General features: G+C 33.6%; 1 protein-coding gene across 1 annotated transcript; it reads right to left on the bottom strand.

Annotated features, from left to right (window-relative positions):
* Positions 1 to 405: 405 nt before the first annotated feature.
* On the bottom strand, positions 406 to 2,385 carry LOC127107298 (pentatricopeptide repeat-containing protein At4g39620, chloroplastic). The gene is made up of 2 exons (XM_051044594.1): positions 1,996 to 2,385; positions 406 to 1,755 (listed from the first exon to the last, which is right to left on the bottom strand). The coding sequence occupies exons 1-2, from the start codon at positions 2,341 to 2,343 to the stop codon at positions 631 to 633; spliced, it is 1,473 nt and encodes a 490-aa protein (XP_050900551.1). The 5' UTR covers positions 2,344 to 2,385; the 3' UTR covers positions 406 to 630.
* Between the last annotated feature and the right edge of the window lie 17,117 nt (positions 2,386 to 19,502).

Genomic DNA, 19,502 nt, shown 5'->3' with positions numbered 1-19,502 from the left:
ACCGGAAAGCTTGCAATGAATAGACAAGAAGAAAGTATACTAAGATGAACAGACACAACAGAAGGAGAAAAATAGTGACCTTAATACATGAACATTATTAAACCTATATTCTGTTGTTTTCATAATATTTGTTTGATCATATGATATTCGTAGCTGCAGAGACATTATTCATATTATAGTTTACCAATCATATCATGGTGATGACTAGTAAGGAAAACAAGCAAACAACGTTCTCTTATTCTAGTTTCGGTTTTCCTAAGAATATCAACTTTCAAAGGGTTATATCTTCCAAGATGAATAATTTAATTTCAAGGGAATGGCATTATGTGAAATATATGTGGGTGGAGATCCATTTACTTGCTCCTCAATCTTACTCCATCTATAACTCTTTGTAAAATGTGAATATAATAACAAATCCAACCGTTGAATTAGGTAAAAGTAATATAATGATCATATACACCAAAGTTAAGATAAATCAAATACTAAAAGGGTGAATCTGTGCACTGTAAAATAGAATGAGGGAAAGCTTATAGCAAAGGGAGTTATCATACCACCACACGCGTGAACAGAGCTGCTTGTATTGTATGGAAGTTGTGGATGGGCCAATGAATTCTCGGTGTGAATTGCCAACTATGTTTGTAGTTGAGTTTTCACAATTTTTTGTGTACTATTTGAATCAGTTCCAGCATTTGCAGATCCCGACTTTACCCTCGAAGATCCAATAGCACCCAAAGCATCTACAAAGAACCTCTTATTAGGGATAATGCCATCTTTATCCATTTGCTTTAGCAATTTATCTAGAAGCTCCTTTGTGTTTGCTTTAGTGTATGCCTTATAAAGAAGTTTATAAGTTGATGCATCTGGAATTATTTTTAAACTCCTTGCCCTCGCAAACAGTGAATCTGCTTCTTGTGGCAAACCATTTATGCAGTAAACATCAAGCATATAATTTAATGTTGAAACTTTTATCGGAACATTTGATCGAATCAGTCTATCGAACAATTCTACAGCTTTGGAGACACAGCCACATAAGCCATACATATATATGAGACTCTCATGCGTAACAAAACTCGGAGTATAACCCATGTCGGTCATGTTTTGGAAAACATCTTCTGCTTTATCCTTTTGTCGTGCCTTTCCGTAGTTCAAAATCATTGAGTTGAATGTAGGCAGTGCCGGCTTCACCTTGGAATGCAATAAACTCTTAAATACTTGTTCCATCTTATCAAATTGCTGCTTTTTCCCGTATGCATCAATGAGCAAATTGTAGGTAATCAAGTCGGGCTTAACCTGATTACTCTTCATCTGAGCAAGCACCGATTCCATATCTCGAATCATCCCGTTTTTTCCATATCCATCCATCACACCGTTGAAAGTGTAAATGTCCGATGAAAGAACACTCTCGTCAAGATCTTTGAACAAAGAGTTCACCTGATCTACATTCCGAGCCTGAGCAAAAGCTCTCAAAAGAATATTATATGTAACGATGTTGGGCTTGCACCGCTCAGTTCCTTTCATCTTCTCAAAGTACCCAAGAGCTTTGTCCAACGCCTTGGACTTGTCCCGCGAATGAAGGTGGGCAGAAATAAGTGAATTATATACAGAAGTATCCGGGCGACAGCCAGTGTTCCGCATCTCCGAGAAAAGCCACATAGCCAGCCTGATTTGTCCTTTCTTTCCCATAATTGATATGAGTTTAGAGTAAACCCCATTATCTGCAATATACCATCGTTGTCGCTGCATCCATCTGAAAACCTGAATTTCGAAACATCACTATTCTTAGAAGTCACATATAGCCTATGAAGCACGAACACAAAAAACACGACACCGACTCTAACATTCGGTACCGATAATAATTTGAAAAAAATGAATAAATTAAACATAACCACAGGAAACAGACACTGACATGAACACGTTGATACTGATAAAATATGCAATATTGTAACAAAAGTGAAATTAAATATTAAAAAAAGTATATAGAGAAAGAAAAGGAACCTCAAGGCATTGAAGCCATTTATCATGTTTTCCTAGTTCTTCAAAGAGCAAGAAACAATGCTCGGTTCTAACAACCTTGACATACTTGTTCAATGTTTTCAGCAATGGTTCTTTGTCGGTTATCTTCCGAGTGAGCAAGCGAACAAACTCTAGGGTTTCGGATTGGTCGGTCGTTCGCTTCCTAATCGGACGGGTCGGGTTGGAGACGCAAGAAATTCGGGTGAGTAGGGTTACGCGTGGAGGATTAGAGCTTGGACATGAATGATAGTAAGAAGAAGGAGTGGAGAAAGAAACAGCAGACATGGCAATTGGGAATGGTTGTTGCAGAGAGTGAGAGTGAGATAGCATTCATGGAAGTTTACTGCAGGAGAGAGAGAATGTGTTGGCATCTTTGAAATAAAAGTGAATTATCTATTTTTTTTAAATATTTTATCTTAAATATTTTAAAAATTTTTTTTAGTCTTCAAAATATTTCCTTCAAAAATAGTTTTAATAAAAATATTTATCCACATTTTTAGTTCCTAATATTAAAATTATCGTTAAAATCTCAGTTAATTCAATCACTAAATAATAAGTTATCGATAAAATCGTCGTTAATTTTATCACAAAATTGTAAAAGTTAATTGTAGCAGAGACAAAAAAATATAGATGAAAAATGTTATAAAGACTATTTTTTGAAAGATATTTTTTTAATGACCATAATAAAAAATTGAGATATTTAAGAATACCATAAATATATTTAACCCTTTTTATGTGTTGTCGTATTTAAAATTTACGATATTTTTTAGTTTCTTATGAAACCTTTCACTCATACTAGGTTAAAATTGATTTTCATGCATAGAATTTCAGTTTTACTAAAGTCGCGATAATAGTGAATTGACTCGAATGTTGTGCTTATGAAAATGAGTATACATGTAAATTAAGTCATGAACCATTGTTTTAAGAAATATTGATTTCAAGAAACATGACTTTATGCTTTTCACATTTGCTTTTGGGTAAAGTGATTTGATTCACACATGGTCATGAGTTGATTCATGAGTGAGATTTTTCTGTTTTGTTTTCAATTTTGTAAATGTGACCCGAGTCATGATTTTTATGAATCGAGACACGTGACTTGGTTTATGACTCGAATCACAACATGAAAATTTTAGTTGTTTTTACCACCTGATACAATTTATTGGACACTTTTGACTCAAACCAAAATCATCTTTTCATATCAATATCAATCGAGTGATTTCTAGAAAAATCATTTTTTCTTTCAAAAATAAAAAGCTTCACCTTATGCATGAAGATTAATCCATCTAGTAAGTGTGATATTGTTTTGTGAGAAATTCAATTAGTTTTATAGTGTGCGTTGAATGACTTGTTCTTATTTATAATGAGTATAGTACAGTGAGAATTTCATGATTAAGGAAGATAAATCAATATACAATCAATCCTAATGAATACATATCAATCATAATAATTATAATATACAAATCATATCATATATCAACCAAATTATATCGTATCACAATACTCCTATTCAAGGTGGAGCATACAGGCATCAAATTTGTTACATATGTAAGTTATTTTTGGTCCTCGAAGGGATTTTGTGAAAATGTCAAATCATTGATCATTAGAATCAACAAATGAAGTAACAATCTCACCAGAAACAATCCACTCACGAATAAAATAAAATCATTCTTAATATGTTTGGTTCGCTCATGAAAGATTGGATTACATGTTATACGTAAAGTTGCTTGATTATTCCAAATGAGACTCATAATGCATATTTTACAAAAGTGTAACTCTTGGAGAAGATGTTTGAGCCATATGATCTCTTGGGTAGTAAGTGTCATAGCTTGACATTCAACTTCAACATTGGATCTTGAAATGACATATTACTTCTTACTTTTCCATGAAATTAAAGTTCACCAATAAGAACACAGTATCTAGTATCTAGTATCTAGATGTTGATCACCTATCAGAGGGATATCCAACCCAACCAACATATATGTAAGCAACAATATTTGAATTACCTTAGTCTTTGTAAACGAGACCTTTTCTAAGAGCTTCTTTAATGTACCTCAAGATTCAAACCACAACATCCTAATGACTATCATAGGGAGAGTTCAAAAATTGGCTCACTACACTAGCAAAATATGTGATATATAGCCTTGCCATGGTCAAATAATTTACTTCCCAACTAACCTCATATACCTTATAGTATCTGAAAAGGACTCTCCCTGATCTGGAAAGAATTTGACATTTGGATCCATAAGAGTGTTAATTGGCTCATAATCTAGCATACCAGTTTCTTCCAATATATCCAAAGCATATTATTTTATTTGGGAAATAGTAACTACTGCCTTCGAATGAGCTACCTCAATGCCAATAAAATATCGAAATCTTCTTAAATCTTTGACTTGAAAGTGGTGGATTAGATGTTGTTTTAGTCCCAAAATTCCATCAAGATCATCACATGTAATGATTATATCATCAACATACATAACCATATAAATTTATTTTTTTGAGGAGTATTTATAAAACACAGAGTGGTCACCTTCACTTCGAATCATGACACATTGTTGAACCACACTACTAAATATCTCAAACCATGCTCGAGGAGATTGTTTGAGACCATACAATGCGTTGTGAAGACAATAAACATACCCATGACACTCTCCCTGAGCAGCAAAACCAGGTGGTTGCTCCAAATAAACTTCTTCTTCCAAATATCCATGAAGAAATGCATTATTTATGTCTAATTGATACAACAACCAATGGCGTATGGCATCCATATATATAAAAAGACGAACATAAGCCATTTTGTCCACAAGTGAAAAGGTGTCACTATAATCAGAACTAAAAACCTGAGTATAACATTTAGCCACCAAATGAGATTTCAAATGATCAATACTTCCATCTGGACCAACTTTATTCGTGTAAACCCAACGACATACACATAATAGATTTTCCTAGAGGAGGTGGTACAAATGTCCATGTCTGGTTAGATTCTAAGGTTGTCATCTCATCAATCATAGCATGTCGCCACCCTGAATGAGAAATAGCTTCCTACGCAGACTTAGGAATATGGATTGAATAAATAACATAGACAAATGCATAATGTAAGGTGATAATCAGTGTTAACTAAGAAACTTATTAATGGGATGAGGATTTTGAGTGGAACGTGTACCTCTATGAAGAACAACATGAGAGTCGTCTATCATGGTGGGCATATCCTAAGTAGGAGAAGAAATTAGGACGGGAGATGAGTCACTTGGACCTTCTGTATTGAACAGATCTAATTAGGAAGGCATGCACAATGCTATAAGTTTGTAGAGGATGATGACTAGGAGTATTAGGTAACTCCACATGAGGATATGAGTTTTACTAGTCAATGACATGCAGGGATAAAACTACCAATACAGGTAAAGGAATAGACAATACTTGAGAAATAGACTCACACGCAGTGGGCGATGCAAAAAAGGGTTCATCCTCAAAGAAAGTGACATCAGCAGACATGTAAAAATGATATGTGGAGGGACAACAACACTGATACCCTTTTGTGAACTCTTGAATAATTAAGGAATACACACTTGACTGAACTAGCAGGAAATTTATCAATTCTTGGAGTTAGATCATGAACAAAGCAAGTTGATCCAAAGACTCGAGGAGAGATTCATAACAATGGTTCATGAGGATACAATATAATGTAGGGAATCTTATTTTGGATAGGTAAGATGGCATTCTATTAATTAGGTACCCTGTTGTGAGGACATCATCCCCCAAGAATTTTAAGGGAGCCTTAACATGGATAAGAAGAATACGTGTTGTTTCAATTATTTGATGGTGTTTACGTTCATTAATACCATTTTGTTGAGGGTTATGAGGATAATATGACTAGTGTATTACTCCATTCTCAATCATAAAAGAGTTAAAAGATGCTGAAAAATATTCTTTAGCATTATCACTACGCAAAATGTGAACAGAACAACCAAATTGATTTTGAATTTCCTTTAAAAAAATTGAAATACACTGAATAGTTCGGATCTATCCTTATTAAATATATCCACGTATAAGTACAAAAGCCATCAATAAAGTTAGCATAATATCTATGTCTTAAAACTAAATTAACTATATTATGCCAACATACATTAGAATGAACAATATCAAAAAGGGAATGGGCTTATGATTGAGTACTACTAGGAAAGGAAAACCATACATGTTTCCCAAACTGACAAAATTCATAGTCTAGAGAGTACAACTGGATAAGTGAAGAACCATAACTTCGAGCTTCTTGATACTTGGATGACCTAACTGACGATAAATAATACTTGTAGACTTTATAGTAGAAGTGGAGGCAATTGTAGATGGTGACTGGAGGTAGTAAAGTCCATGTGACTCATATCCCATACCAATCATCTTATTCGTACTTCGGTCTTGTATAACAAAGGAATCAAGAGTAAAATTTATATAACAATTTATAATTTTGGTCAAACGACTAACATAAATTAAATTAAATGGATAATTGGATAAAGATGAGAGAGGGATGGCTTGACCAATTCCACTAGCTTTAGCTTTTAATCCGCTTGCAATAGTAATGTGATAAGGGGTTTTAGGTTGGATTTTTTTTATAAAAGATATGGATTATCAAAAACATGACCGAAACTAATGGGAGCAGTCAATGATATGCTGATACAAGTTGACAACCACACATTTCCTATAGATTTTATGATATCAGATGTCAAGGAAGACCAAAAAATACCTCTCATCTTGGGAAAACCTTTCATAAAAACCGCGAGGATGCTCGTGGATATGGACTAAGGAGAAGTCAAGGTCATAATCAAAGATTGTGAGGTAAATTACAAGGTAATAGGTTTCACATGACACTAATTATTGTCAAGCTATTGACATTAAACGAGTGCTTGTTGGGAGGAAACCCAACCGCATTTTAATTTTTCTTCTCTAATTTTTAGTTTAAAACATTTTTCCATAAAACATTTTATTAAAAACCAAAGCCAAAGTCAACCAAAGGATAGGCACGCTAAGCAAAAAATGGGCAGGCCATTCTGCAACTAGCGCACCTAGGGATCAATTAGCCTCCACTAGCGCAAAAGGAAGCTCGCATAGCAAGGGAAATAATCTTGAACAGTACCAAAGGGGTACTAATTCTAACAAAACACAATCCCCAATAGACTTGCAATGTTTGCATGGTCAAAAGTCTGGAGTCCAAACATTAGTCATATTGTTTCTTCATATTTTCAAAGAGAACTTGCATTTTTATTGTCGAAGAAATTAACACAACAAGTTCATCTACTCTTCATCTTCATCTTCAATTCAGAAGCCCAAGCAAGGTAGATGAACTATTCATTCTTTTACATTGATATCTTTGAACATAGGTAGTAGTAGATGATCATACCTTTATGCCATTAATGATGAAATCTTCAATGCATGTTGATAAATCTTAAGGTAACATAAAAAAACACAAAATGTGTGTAATAGTGTAACACTGTTTTATTCAAAAACGACCAACAATTATGGTTTGAAAAGAAAGTGTTGTGCTAGGAGAGTTATGAGCCTCTTCAAACGAGAATAGGAGACCAGAACAGTGTGCACAAAATTGGAAGTCTGCGTAGATTATCTTTGAACTAACTGAAATAGAAAAATATATGTTGTTCATTTGATTCTGTGTAGATGGCCCCAAAGAATTCCGTTATTGGAGGGAGATACAATTCAGAGTAGAGTCTTCTAGAGTTCCTTATAATAAAAATCGATTTAAAAGTATGGATCATAAAGAAACCTTCGAAGAGTTGAGGAATAGACAATTGGTGCCTGAAATAAGAAATCAAATGGAAGACCCATGGGAATTTTCTAAATTCATACAAGAAATAAATAACAGAGGATATAAAATTTTGACAAATCTCCCAGACGAAATTACTATGTCATTACACCACTGAAGCATGTTACAACACTAGCTACCTATGTTACTGCACTAGCTACCCATGTTAATACACAAAATTCACATGTTACTACACCAAATTCCCATGTTACCACACCACTACCAACAATAACCTCCATGCTAATCCAAACTACATAACCAACACTTTCTATCGATACATTTTCTCACCATGACATTTTATCCCCTCACTCTGAAGATGTTGTGGTAGAATATGAGACATAAATTGTTCAAAATAATAGTGTTATGTATTGGAATATATATGTTATTAGTAAGTAATTTGGGGTTAAAGTAATCTTTAAATAATTTAAATGGTTGAGTCAGGACATTTTTTGTTTACTTTCTTATGTGATCGATGTGGCGCGTCCTATTTCAAACACACATTTTCACGTGCAAGACTTGATTGGAAAAACTCTTGATAGAACAAAGATAATAATTAGACGAAATTCAGATCGTCTACCAATAAGATCAATTACTCGTTTGTTAGCAAGTTTTTCGATAGAATTGTTAGATTTTTTTAAGACCTTCTCATAATGTTCGATAATTTGAAGGGAAATCCAGAGAATAATAAAACTAAATTTAATGATACAAAAATAATTGAATCAACACATGTATTTTTCACATAATTAATAAATCCACTAAAATCAACACATGCCTGCTCAAGTTGATGCAACTGTTGATCATACTCAACCTCATCACTAGCCCAAACAACTTCCATCCATAATGTGTTTATCGTCTTTTGCATGTCATTCCCCACATATTGCTTGCATTTTACACCAACATTTTTGTTAATATGAAATCTACATAGCAAATTAATCGATCTAGGAAACACAACTTCAATTGCTTTCATCAAAGCAAGATCTTTATTTGTCAAAATCACTTGTGGATACAAATCTTTCTTCACAAACAATTCTTTAAGTTTCTCCAATACCCAATAAAATTTCTCTGTATGTTCAGACTCCATATACGCAAATGCGACAACAAAAGTCAACTCGGTTGATGTCATGCCAACAATTTGAAATAAAAGTTGTCTATATTTGTTTGTCTTGTAGGTGATGTCCATAACTAACACAATAGGAAAAATATTCAACAACTTAACTGAATCGGGATGTGTCCAAAATATCTCTCTCACAACCTTCGAGTCATCTCTTTTTCTACTCCAATACACATAGTCAGCATCCCTAATAAGCTTAAACAAGTATTATATCTCACTTCTAGGACCTCATATCTCTTTTTCTATCATACTCTTATTCTTGTATATTTGCATGATCCGAGTGACATTCTCTGGATCTTGGTCTTGCAAGGAAAACAATATGTGTCTAGGTGGTACATGTCTCTTTATCAAATCAACGACATGCTGCTTCTCATTCGTGGTCAACCTACCAACAAAAGAAATACCTTCTAATCTATCAGGTAAATTATGGTTATGGATCCCATATTTTACATTAATCTTCCAGCTAGACCCATCTTTCGTTGGAGTCGATCTGATTTTAAATGGACATCCATATTTTTTGTCGCACTTTGGGTTCCGCTATCAATATCCTTGTATTTCCCACCTTTATCACAACCAAATATTAATTTGTTACTTCTCCCTCTCTTGTCTGTTTCAGTATCTGAACGAGTGATAATAACAATTACTTTATTATGGATTCCAACCTCTTTAATCCATTTGATCATCTCTTCTTGTATACAAAATCTTTGAGTAGTTGAAAAAATATCAGAAGTATCTACACATATTTGGGGGAAAATTTCCATACTTTCACAATAAAAAATTGTCAAAAAAGAAATTTAACAATGCAAATCGGAAGACTTCATAGAAGAGTTCCGAGACATAGAAATAACACACCGAAAATCTTTAGGAAATAGTTCTGATATATATTAGTCTATTAACTAGAACACATATGTTAAGTGTTCCGGAAAAGTATTTTTTTAAAAACTGAACCGTGACTCTTCAAGTAAGTCTTCCAGAACACGTTTCACACTAAACCGGATGTCTTCCACAAAGTGTTCTAATTAAGAAAAAAAATACCGGAAGTCTTTTCTAATATGTTTTGGTACGAGGCTGGATAGTGCAATTTTCAAAAATATCAATTGAATGGTTAAAAATAAAATAGTAAATTGATTAAAAACAAACAAAAATAAAAATGACGTTTAAAAAAAATATAAAAACATAAATATAATTGTAGAGATATGAGTAAAATTTTCTCAAAACTTTTAATAACTGCCGCAAATAATAACTGCACTGGTTGAAAATACTTACTACAATTCATGTTTATTGCATTATATATATATATATATATATATATATATATATATATATATATATATATATATATATATATATATATATATATATATATATATATATATAATTGTTGTAACATGATGGTCAGATCATAGTTATTGTTGGCGGACTTCTATAATACATCATATTGACTTCTATAGCATAGGATATTGAAAACTCAAAATGCATTTGTCTCTTTGGAATTAAAAATAAAAATTAATTGTTTAAAAAATTAATTTGTTATTTAAAATATAAAAACTCCTTGATGCTAAAAACGAAATACTGTTAAATATAATAAACCACTACAATTGATGTCACATGACAATGATATAAGATAATATCATAGTTATGGTCCGCGGAATTGTATAACACATGATATTGAAAATTCGAAATCTCTTTGGAATGAAAAACATTTATATTAATGTAACATGATTATGATATGGGATATATCATACTTATGGTCTGCTGACTTCTATAACACATGATACTGAAAATTCAAAATGCTTTCGTCTATTTGGATTCAAAAAATATATAATAAAATATATAACATGAGTTTAAATTGTATGTAAAAAGTGTGTAATAAGAAAGTTTATTTTGATATCTGATAGAAAATAAATCTGAATTATAAAGAATACATAATTTTTATTTATTTATTTTTGTAAAAAAAATTTTGGGCAGGCAAGAAGGGTCAACGACCATGGAGTAGGGGTATGATCATGAGGAGGAGCGTATGAGATCAATGTCCAACATACAACGATTCTCTGCATCTTATTTCTAAAGATTAACGGGTTGTTATAAATGTTCTCGTATATAAAGTGCATGTGCGTCAATTTAAAGTAAACATTTTCAAATTCAAACTTATTTAATCGTCTTACTCATAGAATAATTTAAACAATGAAGTGCTAACATTGCAGGACAGTCTCTTCCTCGTTGTATTGAAAGTTTAAGTTTAATGTACTCATTAATTTTGGTTTCTTTGAAACAAAATTTAAAATGTAAAAAATGAGTTAGTTTAATTTTATTTAATCAAATTGATATTTTAAAATTTAAAACTCTTAAATGAGAATCAATCATTTTTAAAACTAGATTGTTTACAGTATTAAAATAAGATAGCCTACAACAAAATAAATTACTTCAATGATTAACAAAACATCAATTTAACTTTTTTTAGATTAAACTATTATTATATTGTGAAATAAAAGAAATAAAACATCATACCATATTTTTCTCTAAACATAGAATTAAGTATGATTTTTATTGTGTTTTAAAACTTGTTATCACAAGGATTTGCGTATTTGATTTTATTTCCATTTTATACTATGATCGTTATCACTTTTGTATTTAAAAAGATAGTGGAAATCAAACGATTATGGCGTAAATAAAAGTGGTCAAGGCTAAGAGCGGAGATTATGGAAAAAAGAGGAGAAAACAACGAAATTGAACTAAAAACATGGAGAAATATTGAAGGACAAACAAGATAGAAATAAAATGACTTTTACCTCTCACCTAAATTTCTCCATTATGAATGTATTTGGCTTTTAACGGGGACTCATATTTCATTAACACATGCGTAAAAGTCCTAAAGTTTTGACCTTTTAGCTTTTGGAGCACTTTGTTCTCGATTTTAATTGTTATGTATTGAATAACCATTGCTTATTTTCATGTAACTACCGGTCAATAATTTTGAAAATGTAATTTTTGATGTCGAAGCATGTTGTTGTTAAACATCTAGTTGTTGAAGTGTTGATAGATTAGTTTCAACATGAATTTTTATATAGGTTCAATTTTGTAATGTTAGCAGAATTATATATTTTTGATTTTGCTTGAAGAGCAAACAAACTTAAAATCTATAAATATGAAGTAACTCATATTATTATAATAATAACATATACTTGCAGTTGTAAGGAATACAACTCTCAGTTCTTGTAGAGAGAAACTCTGCAGAAATTCTCAAGTTCTTCTTCCTTCTTCTTCCTTGCACGAAAATCCTAGTTTTCTTTTCTTCTCCAATTCAATTTTTTTGTTTCTTTTCATTATCAATTGTGCAACGAAATCTTACAACCAATGTTGGTTGATTCACTCGAGTGAAGAGTGAAGAACAAGAGGAGTTATCAATAAGAAAGATTGATTCTTGTTCATCAAGATTTGGTTCAAAATTCATCAAGTTGTGGTGAAATTCTTGAGGGAAAATTGACGAGTTTTCAACATCTGATATCTAGAGCATTGATTGAGCGATTCTTGAGAAGTAAAATATGATGGTGATGAATCATCCAAACATGCATTTTTTGGCGAGTCTCCTGATGTGTTGACTCGTGTGGTAGCTTATCCGCAAGTGCACATACTTTATCAAAGTAATACAAAAAATATCGAACCCACAGAGAGACTTTTCATTCAACTTAACTGTTATCTACTGTTGCTATGTAAGTTTAAAGCTGATCGATTTTTGTTTGTTTGAGAAGGGCAATGAAGTTAAAGTTTGTTTATGAAAATTAAAAACGAGACTGAAATATAATTTTCAATCACCCTCTAGGACTCAATAAATCTTTGGCGTTTACTTTGTTTTTTCAAAATAATTTTTGGAAAAAATTATTAACTTAAAAATATTGCTCACTTTCGCGCAACCCGTGTTATATTTCGAAACCGTAAAAGTCATGTTGTCGCTCCACAGATTACAATTTCGAAACAATTTTTGAAAACTAATAAATCCTAACTAATGACTAAAGCATTGTCGTTGTTTTTAAAAATTGAATCCAATTTTTACGATCAGATGACTGGTCTCACACTATCGCGCTGTCGAATAGTACCTGAGTGTTTTTCGCTTTCGCGTAAAACCTTTTAATTTAAAACGAAAAATCAAAACCGAAAAAATAAGTTAATATTGAAATTATACGCCAATTTGATTTACTGAGTCCCGTCGAAACGACAGTCCTCACATCCGGACTCTTAGGAATTTTAATCGGACATAATTGAAACAAAGATCATATTATTATTATTATTATTATTATTATTATTATTATTATTATTATTATTATTATTATTATTATTATTATTACTATTGCAAAATAGAAACAAGAACATGATAAAATGATGCTTATCAAAGATAATACTACATACTAACATGCAATAAATATCTCTCTCTTCTCTCTCTCTCTCTCTCTATATATATATATATATATATATATATATATATATATATATATATATATATATATATATATATATATATATATATATATATATATATATATATATATATATATATATATATATATATATATATATATATATATATATATATATAATAGGATAAGTGAAGCTTAGAAACAAAAACAATAATAATTAGAAATGATTAAACACTTAAAAGTAGAAAAACAATATTTAAAGCTTGAAGCAAATAAGTGCAGGAAATTTTAAGAAGAAAATACTTACGGGAAATAAATGCAGTGCAAGGAATTAAAGCAGAAAAACTTGAATAAAATATGCTTGAATTTAATTGAATTGAAATGCTTAAACAATAATTGATCCAAGTACAAGCTCAAAACTTTGAAAACTATGGTATGCTAATTGTCTGGGATGAACAATTTAACACTTTACAAACTAAATTTTTCTGCCTATTAACTCTAAAATAAAAATTGGATCAAACCTAAAAATAAGTCCTATATATAGTGTTGTAGCTTCTGAAATGATGCAGAGATCATGCAGAAATCAATCGAGAAAATTATGGGTGAGTGGGAGATACTCAGTCTGTGTTGTTGCTAAAAAAATGGGCACGAAGTCAATGGCGTTCGCCATGAGTTAAATCTAGATGATGTGGTAAGTGAGGGGCTATGGTGAGCGTTGATCGGTCTCCATTTCCATTGAATTCCCGCCGCTAATCCGACATATTTTCATCACCTTGGTAAGATTTATGTTTGTTTTTAGTTGCATTTGAGTCAATTAGCATGTTTTGTTGGTTTGGTATTGCATTGCATTCGATTACAAGTTTATGTCAAAAAGATCTCGTTTATGCTTCGTTTGGTAGTGTCATTGTTACAGGTTTAAAAGCAAGAATGGTGAAGTTCTGGACACTCTGAAGGACAAAAATATGAAAAAACAGCAGGTTAACACGGGCACCCGTGTGCCACAACACTGCCCGTGTTGTTGATCAAGCATAGCAGAGAGGGAGCAGAAAAACAGAGATCGACACGGGCACCCGTGTGCCACCACACGGCCGTGTTGATTAAAATAATGCATTAACACGGGCACCCGTGTGTAAGGACACGGCCCGTGTTGTTGCCACTGTAACTTATGCTGAAAATAATTAATGAGGAAGAACAACACGGCCTACCGTGTGCCACCTGTCGCATCCGCGAAAAACAACCGGCGGGAAAAACAAAACAAACAGAGCCGCCACCGTGCGTTATTTATCCCAAAAGAGGGAAAGAAAACGCTCGAAGTAAACCTGGAAAAGACATGGTCTCGCGACCAAAGAGAGATGGGATCGGGAGTCGGTTATGCGAAGGGAAGGTATTAGCACCCCTACGCATCCGTCGTACTCGACGGGATCCACGCTCAAAAGAATAGGAGAAAGGTTGCTAAACACTGCTCAAAAGAATGCACACACACACTGGAATAAGACACAGGTGGGAGAAGAGGGGAACGGGCTCGCTAGGATATCGCATCCTATGCCTACGTATCTCATCTGGAATGAGAATCAGAGCTATCGTAGTTCGGCTCACGCACGCCGAAACAAAAAACACACACACACAAGAAACCGACTGCCAATCGCTGGGCTTACGTCAGACTCCACACAAACCGGCAAACATGGAAACCGAATGTCAATCGCTGGACTTACATCAGACTCCGAACCAACAAACACACACTGGAAACCAACTGCCAATCGCTGGACTTACGTCAGACTCCACACAAACAAACACCAATAGGATACGGAATGCCGATCGCTGGTCTTACATCCATCTCCTAACACACACAAGAAGGTTAACAACCAAACAAGTTAATAGGGAGACTGACTCGAGCCTAATAGTTATCATGCAATCCACAATGGTCCTAGGTTGAGGTTTCTATCTAACTTGCATAGGGAGCAAGCTATCCTAAACAACACAAGCAAATTCATACAAGCACAAAAAGCAAGCACACACACTATATGCACACAATTGGGCTCATACAAGGTTAGGCTTTAGTCAAGGGGCCATGTCAACCTCGACAAACAAGCCACTATAACAGGGTGATGTTAGCTCTTAACCCTAACATTGAGAGTTAGGGTGAAGCAGGTGAAATGGGAAGCGAGGGTAAGACCTCACAGCTCTTATCCCTGGCCTGGGAGAGCTTCAGACAAATGAAAGTGTGAGAGTTCAGAAAGTTGGAACTCTTCTCCACATATGACTGACACAACAAAGATCTTGGGTTAATATCCACAATGCATCAACACAAGATGTGAGCAAAGTGGATGATACACTGAATAGCAGGAGATGGATTACACATCTCTTTTATCTGCCAATTGCCTCATAAGAGGACTTTTCCTGCTTGGCACAAAAATAAACATTCACAAGCATCGCCTCTTAAGGAGGGCTTCAGACAGGTGCCTGCCCACATAACAGGACAGGTCTTCCAGACTACATGAAGTCAGAGATATTATACCTAAGTGGTTAAGCAACCAAGCAAAAGCAAGTTCAAATTGAACTTAAGCAACTTATGTACCTGTTGAAACATCACACAAATCAGTTCAACTATACAGACAAACAGACAATCATGAATATCAAACAATCAAACCCAATGAGCAAAGGCATAAGCCAACAAGTCAAACTCAAATGAATTAACAACCCTACAAAACACACAAGGTTATTAGTCAAAAGTAAACATCAAAGGCTCAAGTGATAGAGCCCCCACAACTAAGGAACTTGAATGCTCCACCTGAAATCAAAGCTCAAACATAAGCAACCAACCACTAGGTCAAAAGCCTAGGGTCAAAGATGGAGAAAAAATCCAAAACAGAACATGAAATTTAACATGAATCAACTTCATTCAATCAAGAACACAATCCAAAAGGTCTCATCTCAATATCAATTACCAAATTCATTTCATGAACCAAACATGGCAAGGTATGCAAATTGTGACCACATTGTGACACCTGAATGAACAAATGCACATTAAATCAAAAATGATTCGAATAATCTTGGCAAAATTCATGAGTAAACAGGACATACAACATGATCATCACACAAAAAAATATAGGCATTAGACATCATTAGGCATGGCAATCACATGGCATAAGTCAAGACAAACACAACAAGCACATGTGTGACACCAATTGTCACACCAACTTAGCATAGGCACAAGACAAAAATGAATCGTGATAAAAACCTCAAACCAAATCCAAAACGCCATTCAACATGTCTAGAAATAGTGTGCAAAATTTCACATTCATTGGATAAAGAACAAACATTTCATGAATGAATGAAGTTCAAGGCAATGTACAAGCTCAAATGTGACCATCCATAATGAAAAATCTCAATTAAATCAGAAATGATCTCAAAAATTCCAACAAAAATCATGAGCAATCACAACATTCATATCAAGCATCATACAAAAAATCAGGACAATTGGAATTCATTTGGTAAGGCAAATACATCAATCAAGTTGGACATCACAAGGTGTGACACAAATTGTAACACCTAACTTAGAAAAATCATAACACAGAAATGACACATGATAAAAATACCAAATTAACACCATAATTTCAAGCCATGAGTCTAGTCTCAACATGTAAAATTTCAAAAGCATTGGATTAAAAATGAGCATTCCACAAATGAAGAAGCAAGGCAAGGTCAAGATATGATACATGTTCACAAACCCTAGCACAAATTATTTTCCAGCCAAGCACAATTTTCAGACTTATGATGATAAAATACTAGACAGAAAATGTGACATAATGCAAAAAAATTGGAGCATATTTGGTTGATTTTTCAATTTTTTATGAGTTTATGAAGTTGATAGAAAAATAAAAAATGAAGTGGACATTAACATGTGAAAATATGAGAAAAATGAAATGGCATTGTGAGAAACGCTTCAGCCAAGGATCGAAGCCAGGCGCAATTTGAATGAGAAAACGTGCCAAGTCCAAAACGACAACGTTTGGACGTTGAAACCCTAACACGCGCGCCATGCAATGCAAATGGAATCCGCAGGAAACATGATGAACACGCAGCAAAATTCGCAGGAAAACGTATGAAGGTCATAGCAAAATTCGCAGGTAATATGCAGGTATGAAGAACATATGAAGATCTTCATCAACCAATTTCCAGAAAAATTAAAAGTGTCCAGAAATTAGCATGGCACATATCAATGTGTAGATCTTCCATCACACAACACGAATCCATAATCAAATCAACAAGAAACACTAAAACATGCACGGATCGAAGTGAAGAAGATTCAACATCAAAACTTTAAATAACCATATCTCACTCAATTTTGAATGGATTTCAATGATTCAAAGCTCATCATCATCAGTGTTCTTAGATCTACAAGTATAGCATAAGCATTTTAAGAATTAGAGAGATCGAAATTGTGACCTCTTGATGAGCAGCTTTGGAATTCAATGGATTCAAGCCTTGCAATGCTCCAATGCTTCTCTATAATGCTTGTACAGTTGATTGGAAGAGAAATTGAGGATTAATTGTGCACGATTTCAACAAATTTTGGATTCACCATTAATGCTTCATGCTTTGAATGTGCTTATATTCAGCTCTGTTTCAACCAGTTCCACGTGCAAATCTCCTTGATAATGCTCCAGGATGATGAATCAAGCAAGAGAAATGCAAGTTGTTTGAAGAATTTCAAAGAAAATTTGAGAGAAAAAGTTTTATAAATTTTCTAGATCTGAAAATTGTGATGGTTGTTAGTGAAAAACAGTTATGGTTATGCTTATATATGCTCCACTTATCATGCTTAATTAAACTTTAAACCAAATGCTAATGAAATGGATGAGTTAGGGAGTGTCTTGGCAAATTGAGTTTTTCACCCTTATGCATGAAAATGCATGGTGAACAATACGAATTTTGATCCAATTTCACTCAAAATGCTGTTTTGAAATCATTTGTAATGGCCAAAAGTTCAAATAATTCACCAATTTTAAATATTGAAATTTCCCTCCAAAAATCCAAAATTTTGCAAATGAACATGTGAGGATAATTGGTGTAATGCAATGTATGCTTTGGAAACTAGAGGTTAAAAGGAGAAGAATGCAAAAAGAGCCACTTGAATTGGAGTTTTGGTTGAGAAGTTATGCCCATTTGAAATTCCATGTTCACTTTGTCAAGATTGAACCATATCTCCTTAACCACACATGAGAAATTGATGATCTTGGACGTTTTGGAAATGGGAGAGAAAGATATACAACTTTCATGTTCAACAAAATTTCATTTGAAGCTTTCTCGATGATGTAATCTTGAGTTGAAAACCTTTCCATTTTTGGCAAATTCAAATTATAGGTCACTTTCTATTTTTGGAAAGTTTTGTCCTGACTTTATTTTCTTCAATGTTGATGTTTGAAATGTCAAATGAGACTTGTTTGAACATGAATGAAGTATTTCTACTCACTTCCCACCTCCAAATCCAACAGTTGACTTTGCAGTTGACTTTTGTAGTTGATAGATGACCTGGCCATGCACAGATGATTTTGAACCTCAACCACTTGATGAAATAACTCCAAAATGAAACCCTAGCTTATACAAGCTCAACAAAACCACATGATGATCTCCATCTCAATAAAGACCTCATCTCCCTGAAAATCCCTGATTGGCATAATGCAACTGATTAGGGTTGACCAGAGGTCAAAACCCTAATCCCAAGGAGCTTGATCAGAAATAATGACTCATGATGATGATGATATACCATTTCAACCAAGACAATAACCAACCTCCTTGAGGAACCAAGAAACCCTAATTGAAGCACAAACCTCAGATGATTAGTGATCAATTCATAAGACCCTCAAGCTTGAATCTTTTAACCTCTTTATCTTCTGAACAAGACTTAGGAGGATGACTTGTTTTATTTCTCATGGTATGCAATATGCAATGACTAATGTCCTAAAAATGAGATGCAATATGCTAAACTAGTCCCAAGAGAGGAGGGCAAATTTTGAGGTGTTACAGCTGCCCCTATTCAATCCACTGTGAACCCGTCAATATGAACAGCCTCGGCTTTTAGATGATCAGGGTGAAGAGTGATTGAATACCAAGAACAGACGAACAATTTGCACTCTGATGGGAAATAAATAACAATGCC

This window comes from Lathyrus oleraceus, chromosome 7 (assembly GCF_024323335.1).
Source record: "Lathyrus oleraceus cultivar Zhongwan6 chromosome 7, CAAS_Psat_ZW6_1.0, whole genome shotgun sequence".
Taxonomy (NCBI): domain Eukaryota; kingdom Viridiplantae; phylum Streptophyta; class Magnoliopsida; order Fabales; family Fabaceae; genus Lathyrus; species Lathyrus oleraceus.
This window is presented reverse-complemented; position numbering and strand designations above follow the sequence as displayed.

Coding starts and splice junctions, on each gene's coding strand:
- LOC127107298 (XM_051044594.1), bottom strand. CDS start 2,343: ATGCTATCTCACTCTCACTCTCTGCAACAACCATTCCCAATTGCCATG. Junction 1,756..1,995: donor AATGGCTTCAATGCCTTGAG/GTTCCTTTTCTT, acceptor TTCGAAATTCAG/GTTTTCAGATGGATGCAGCG.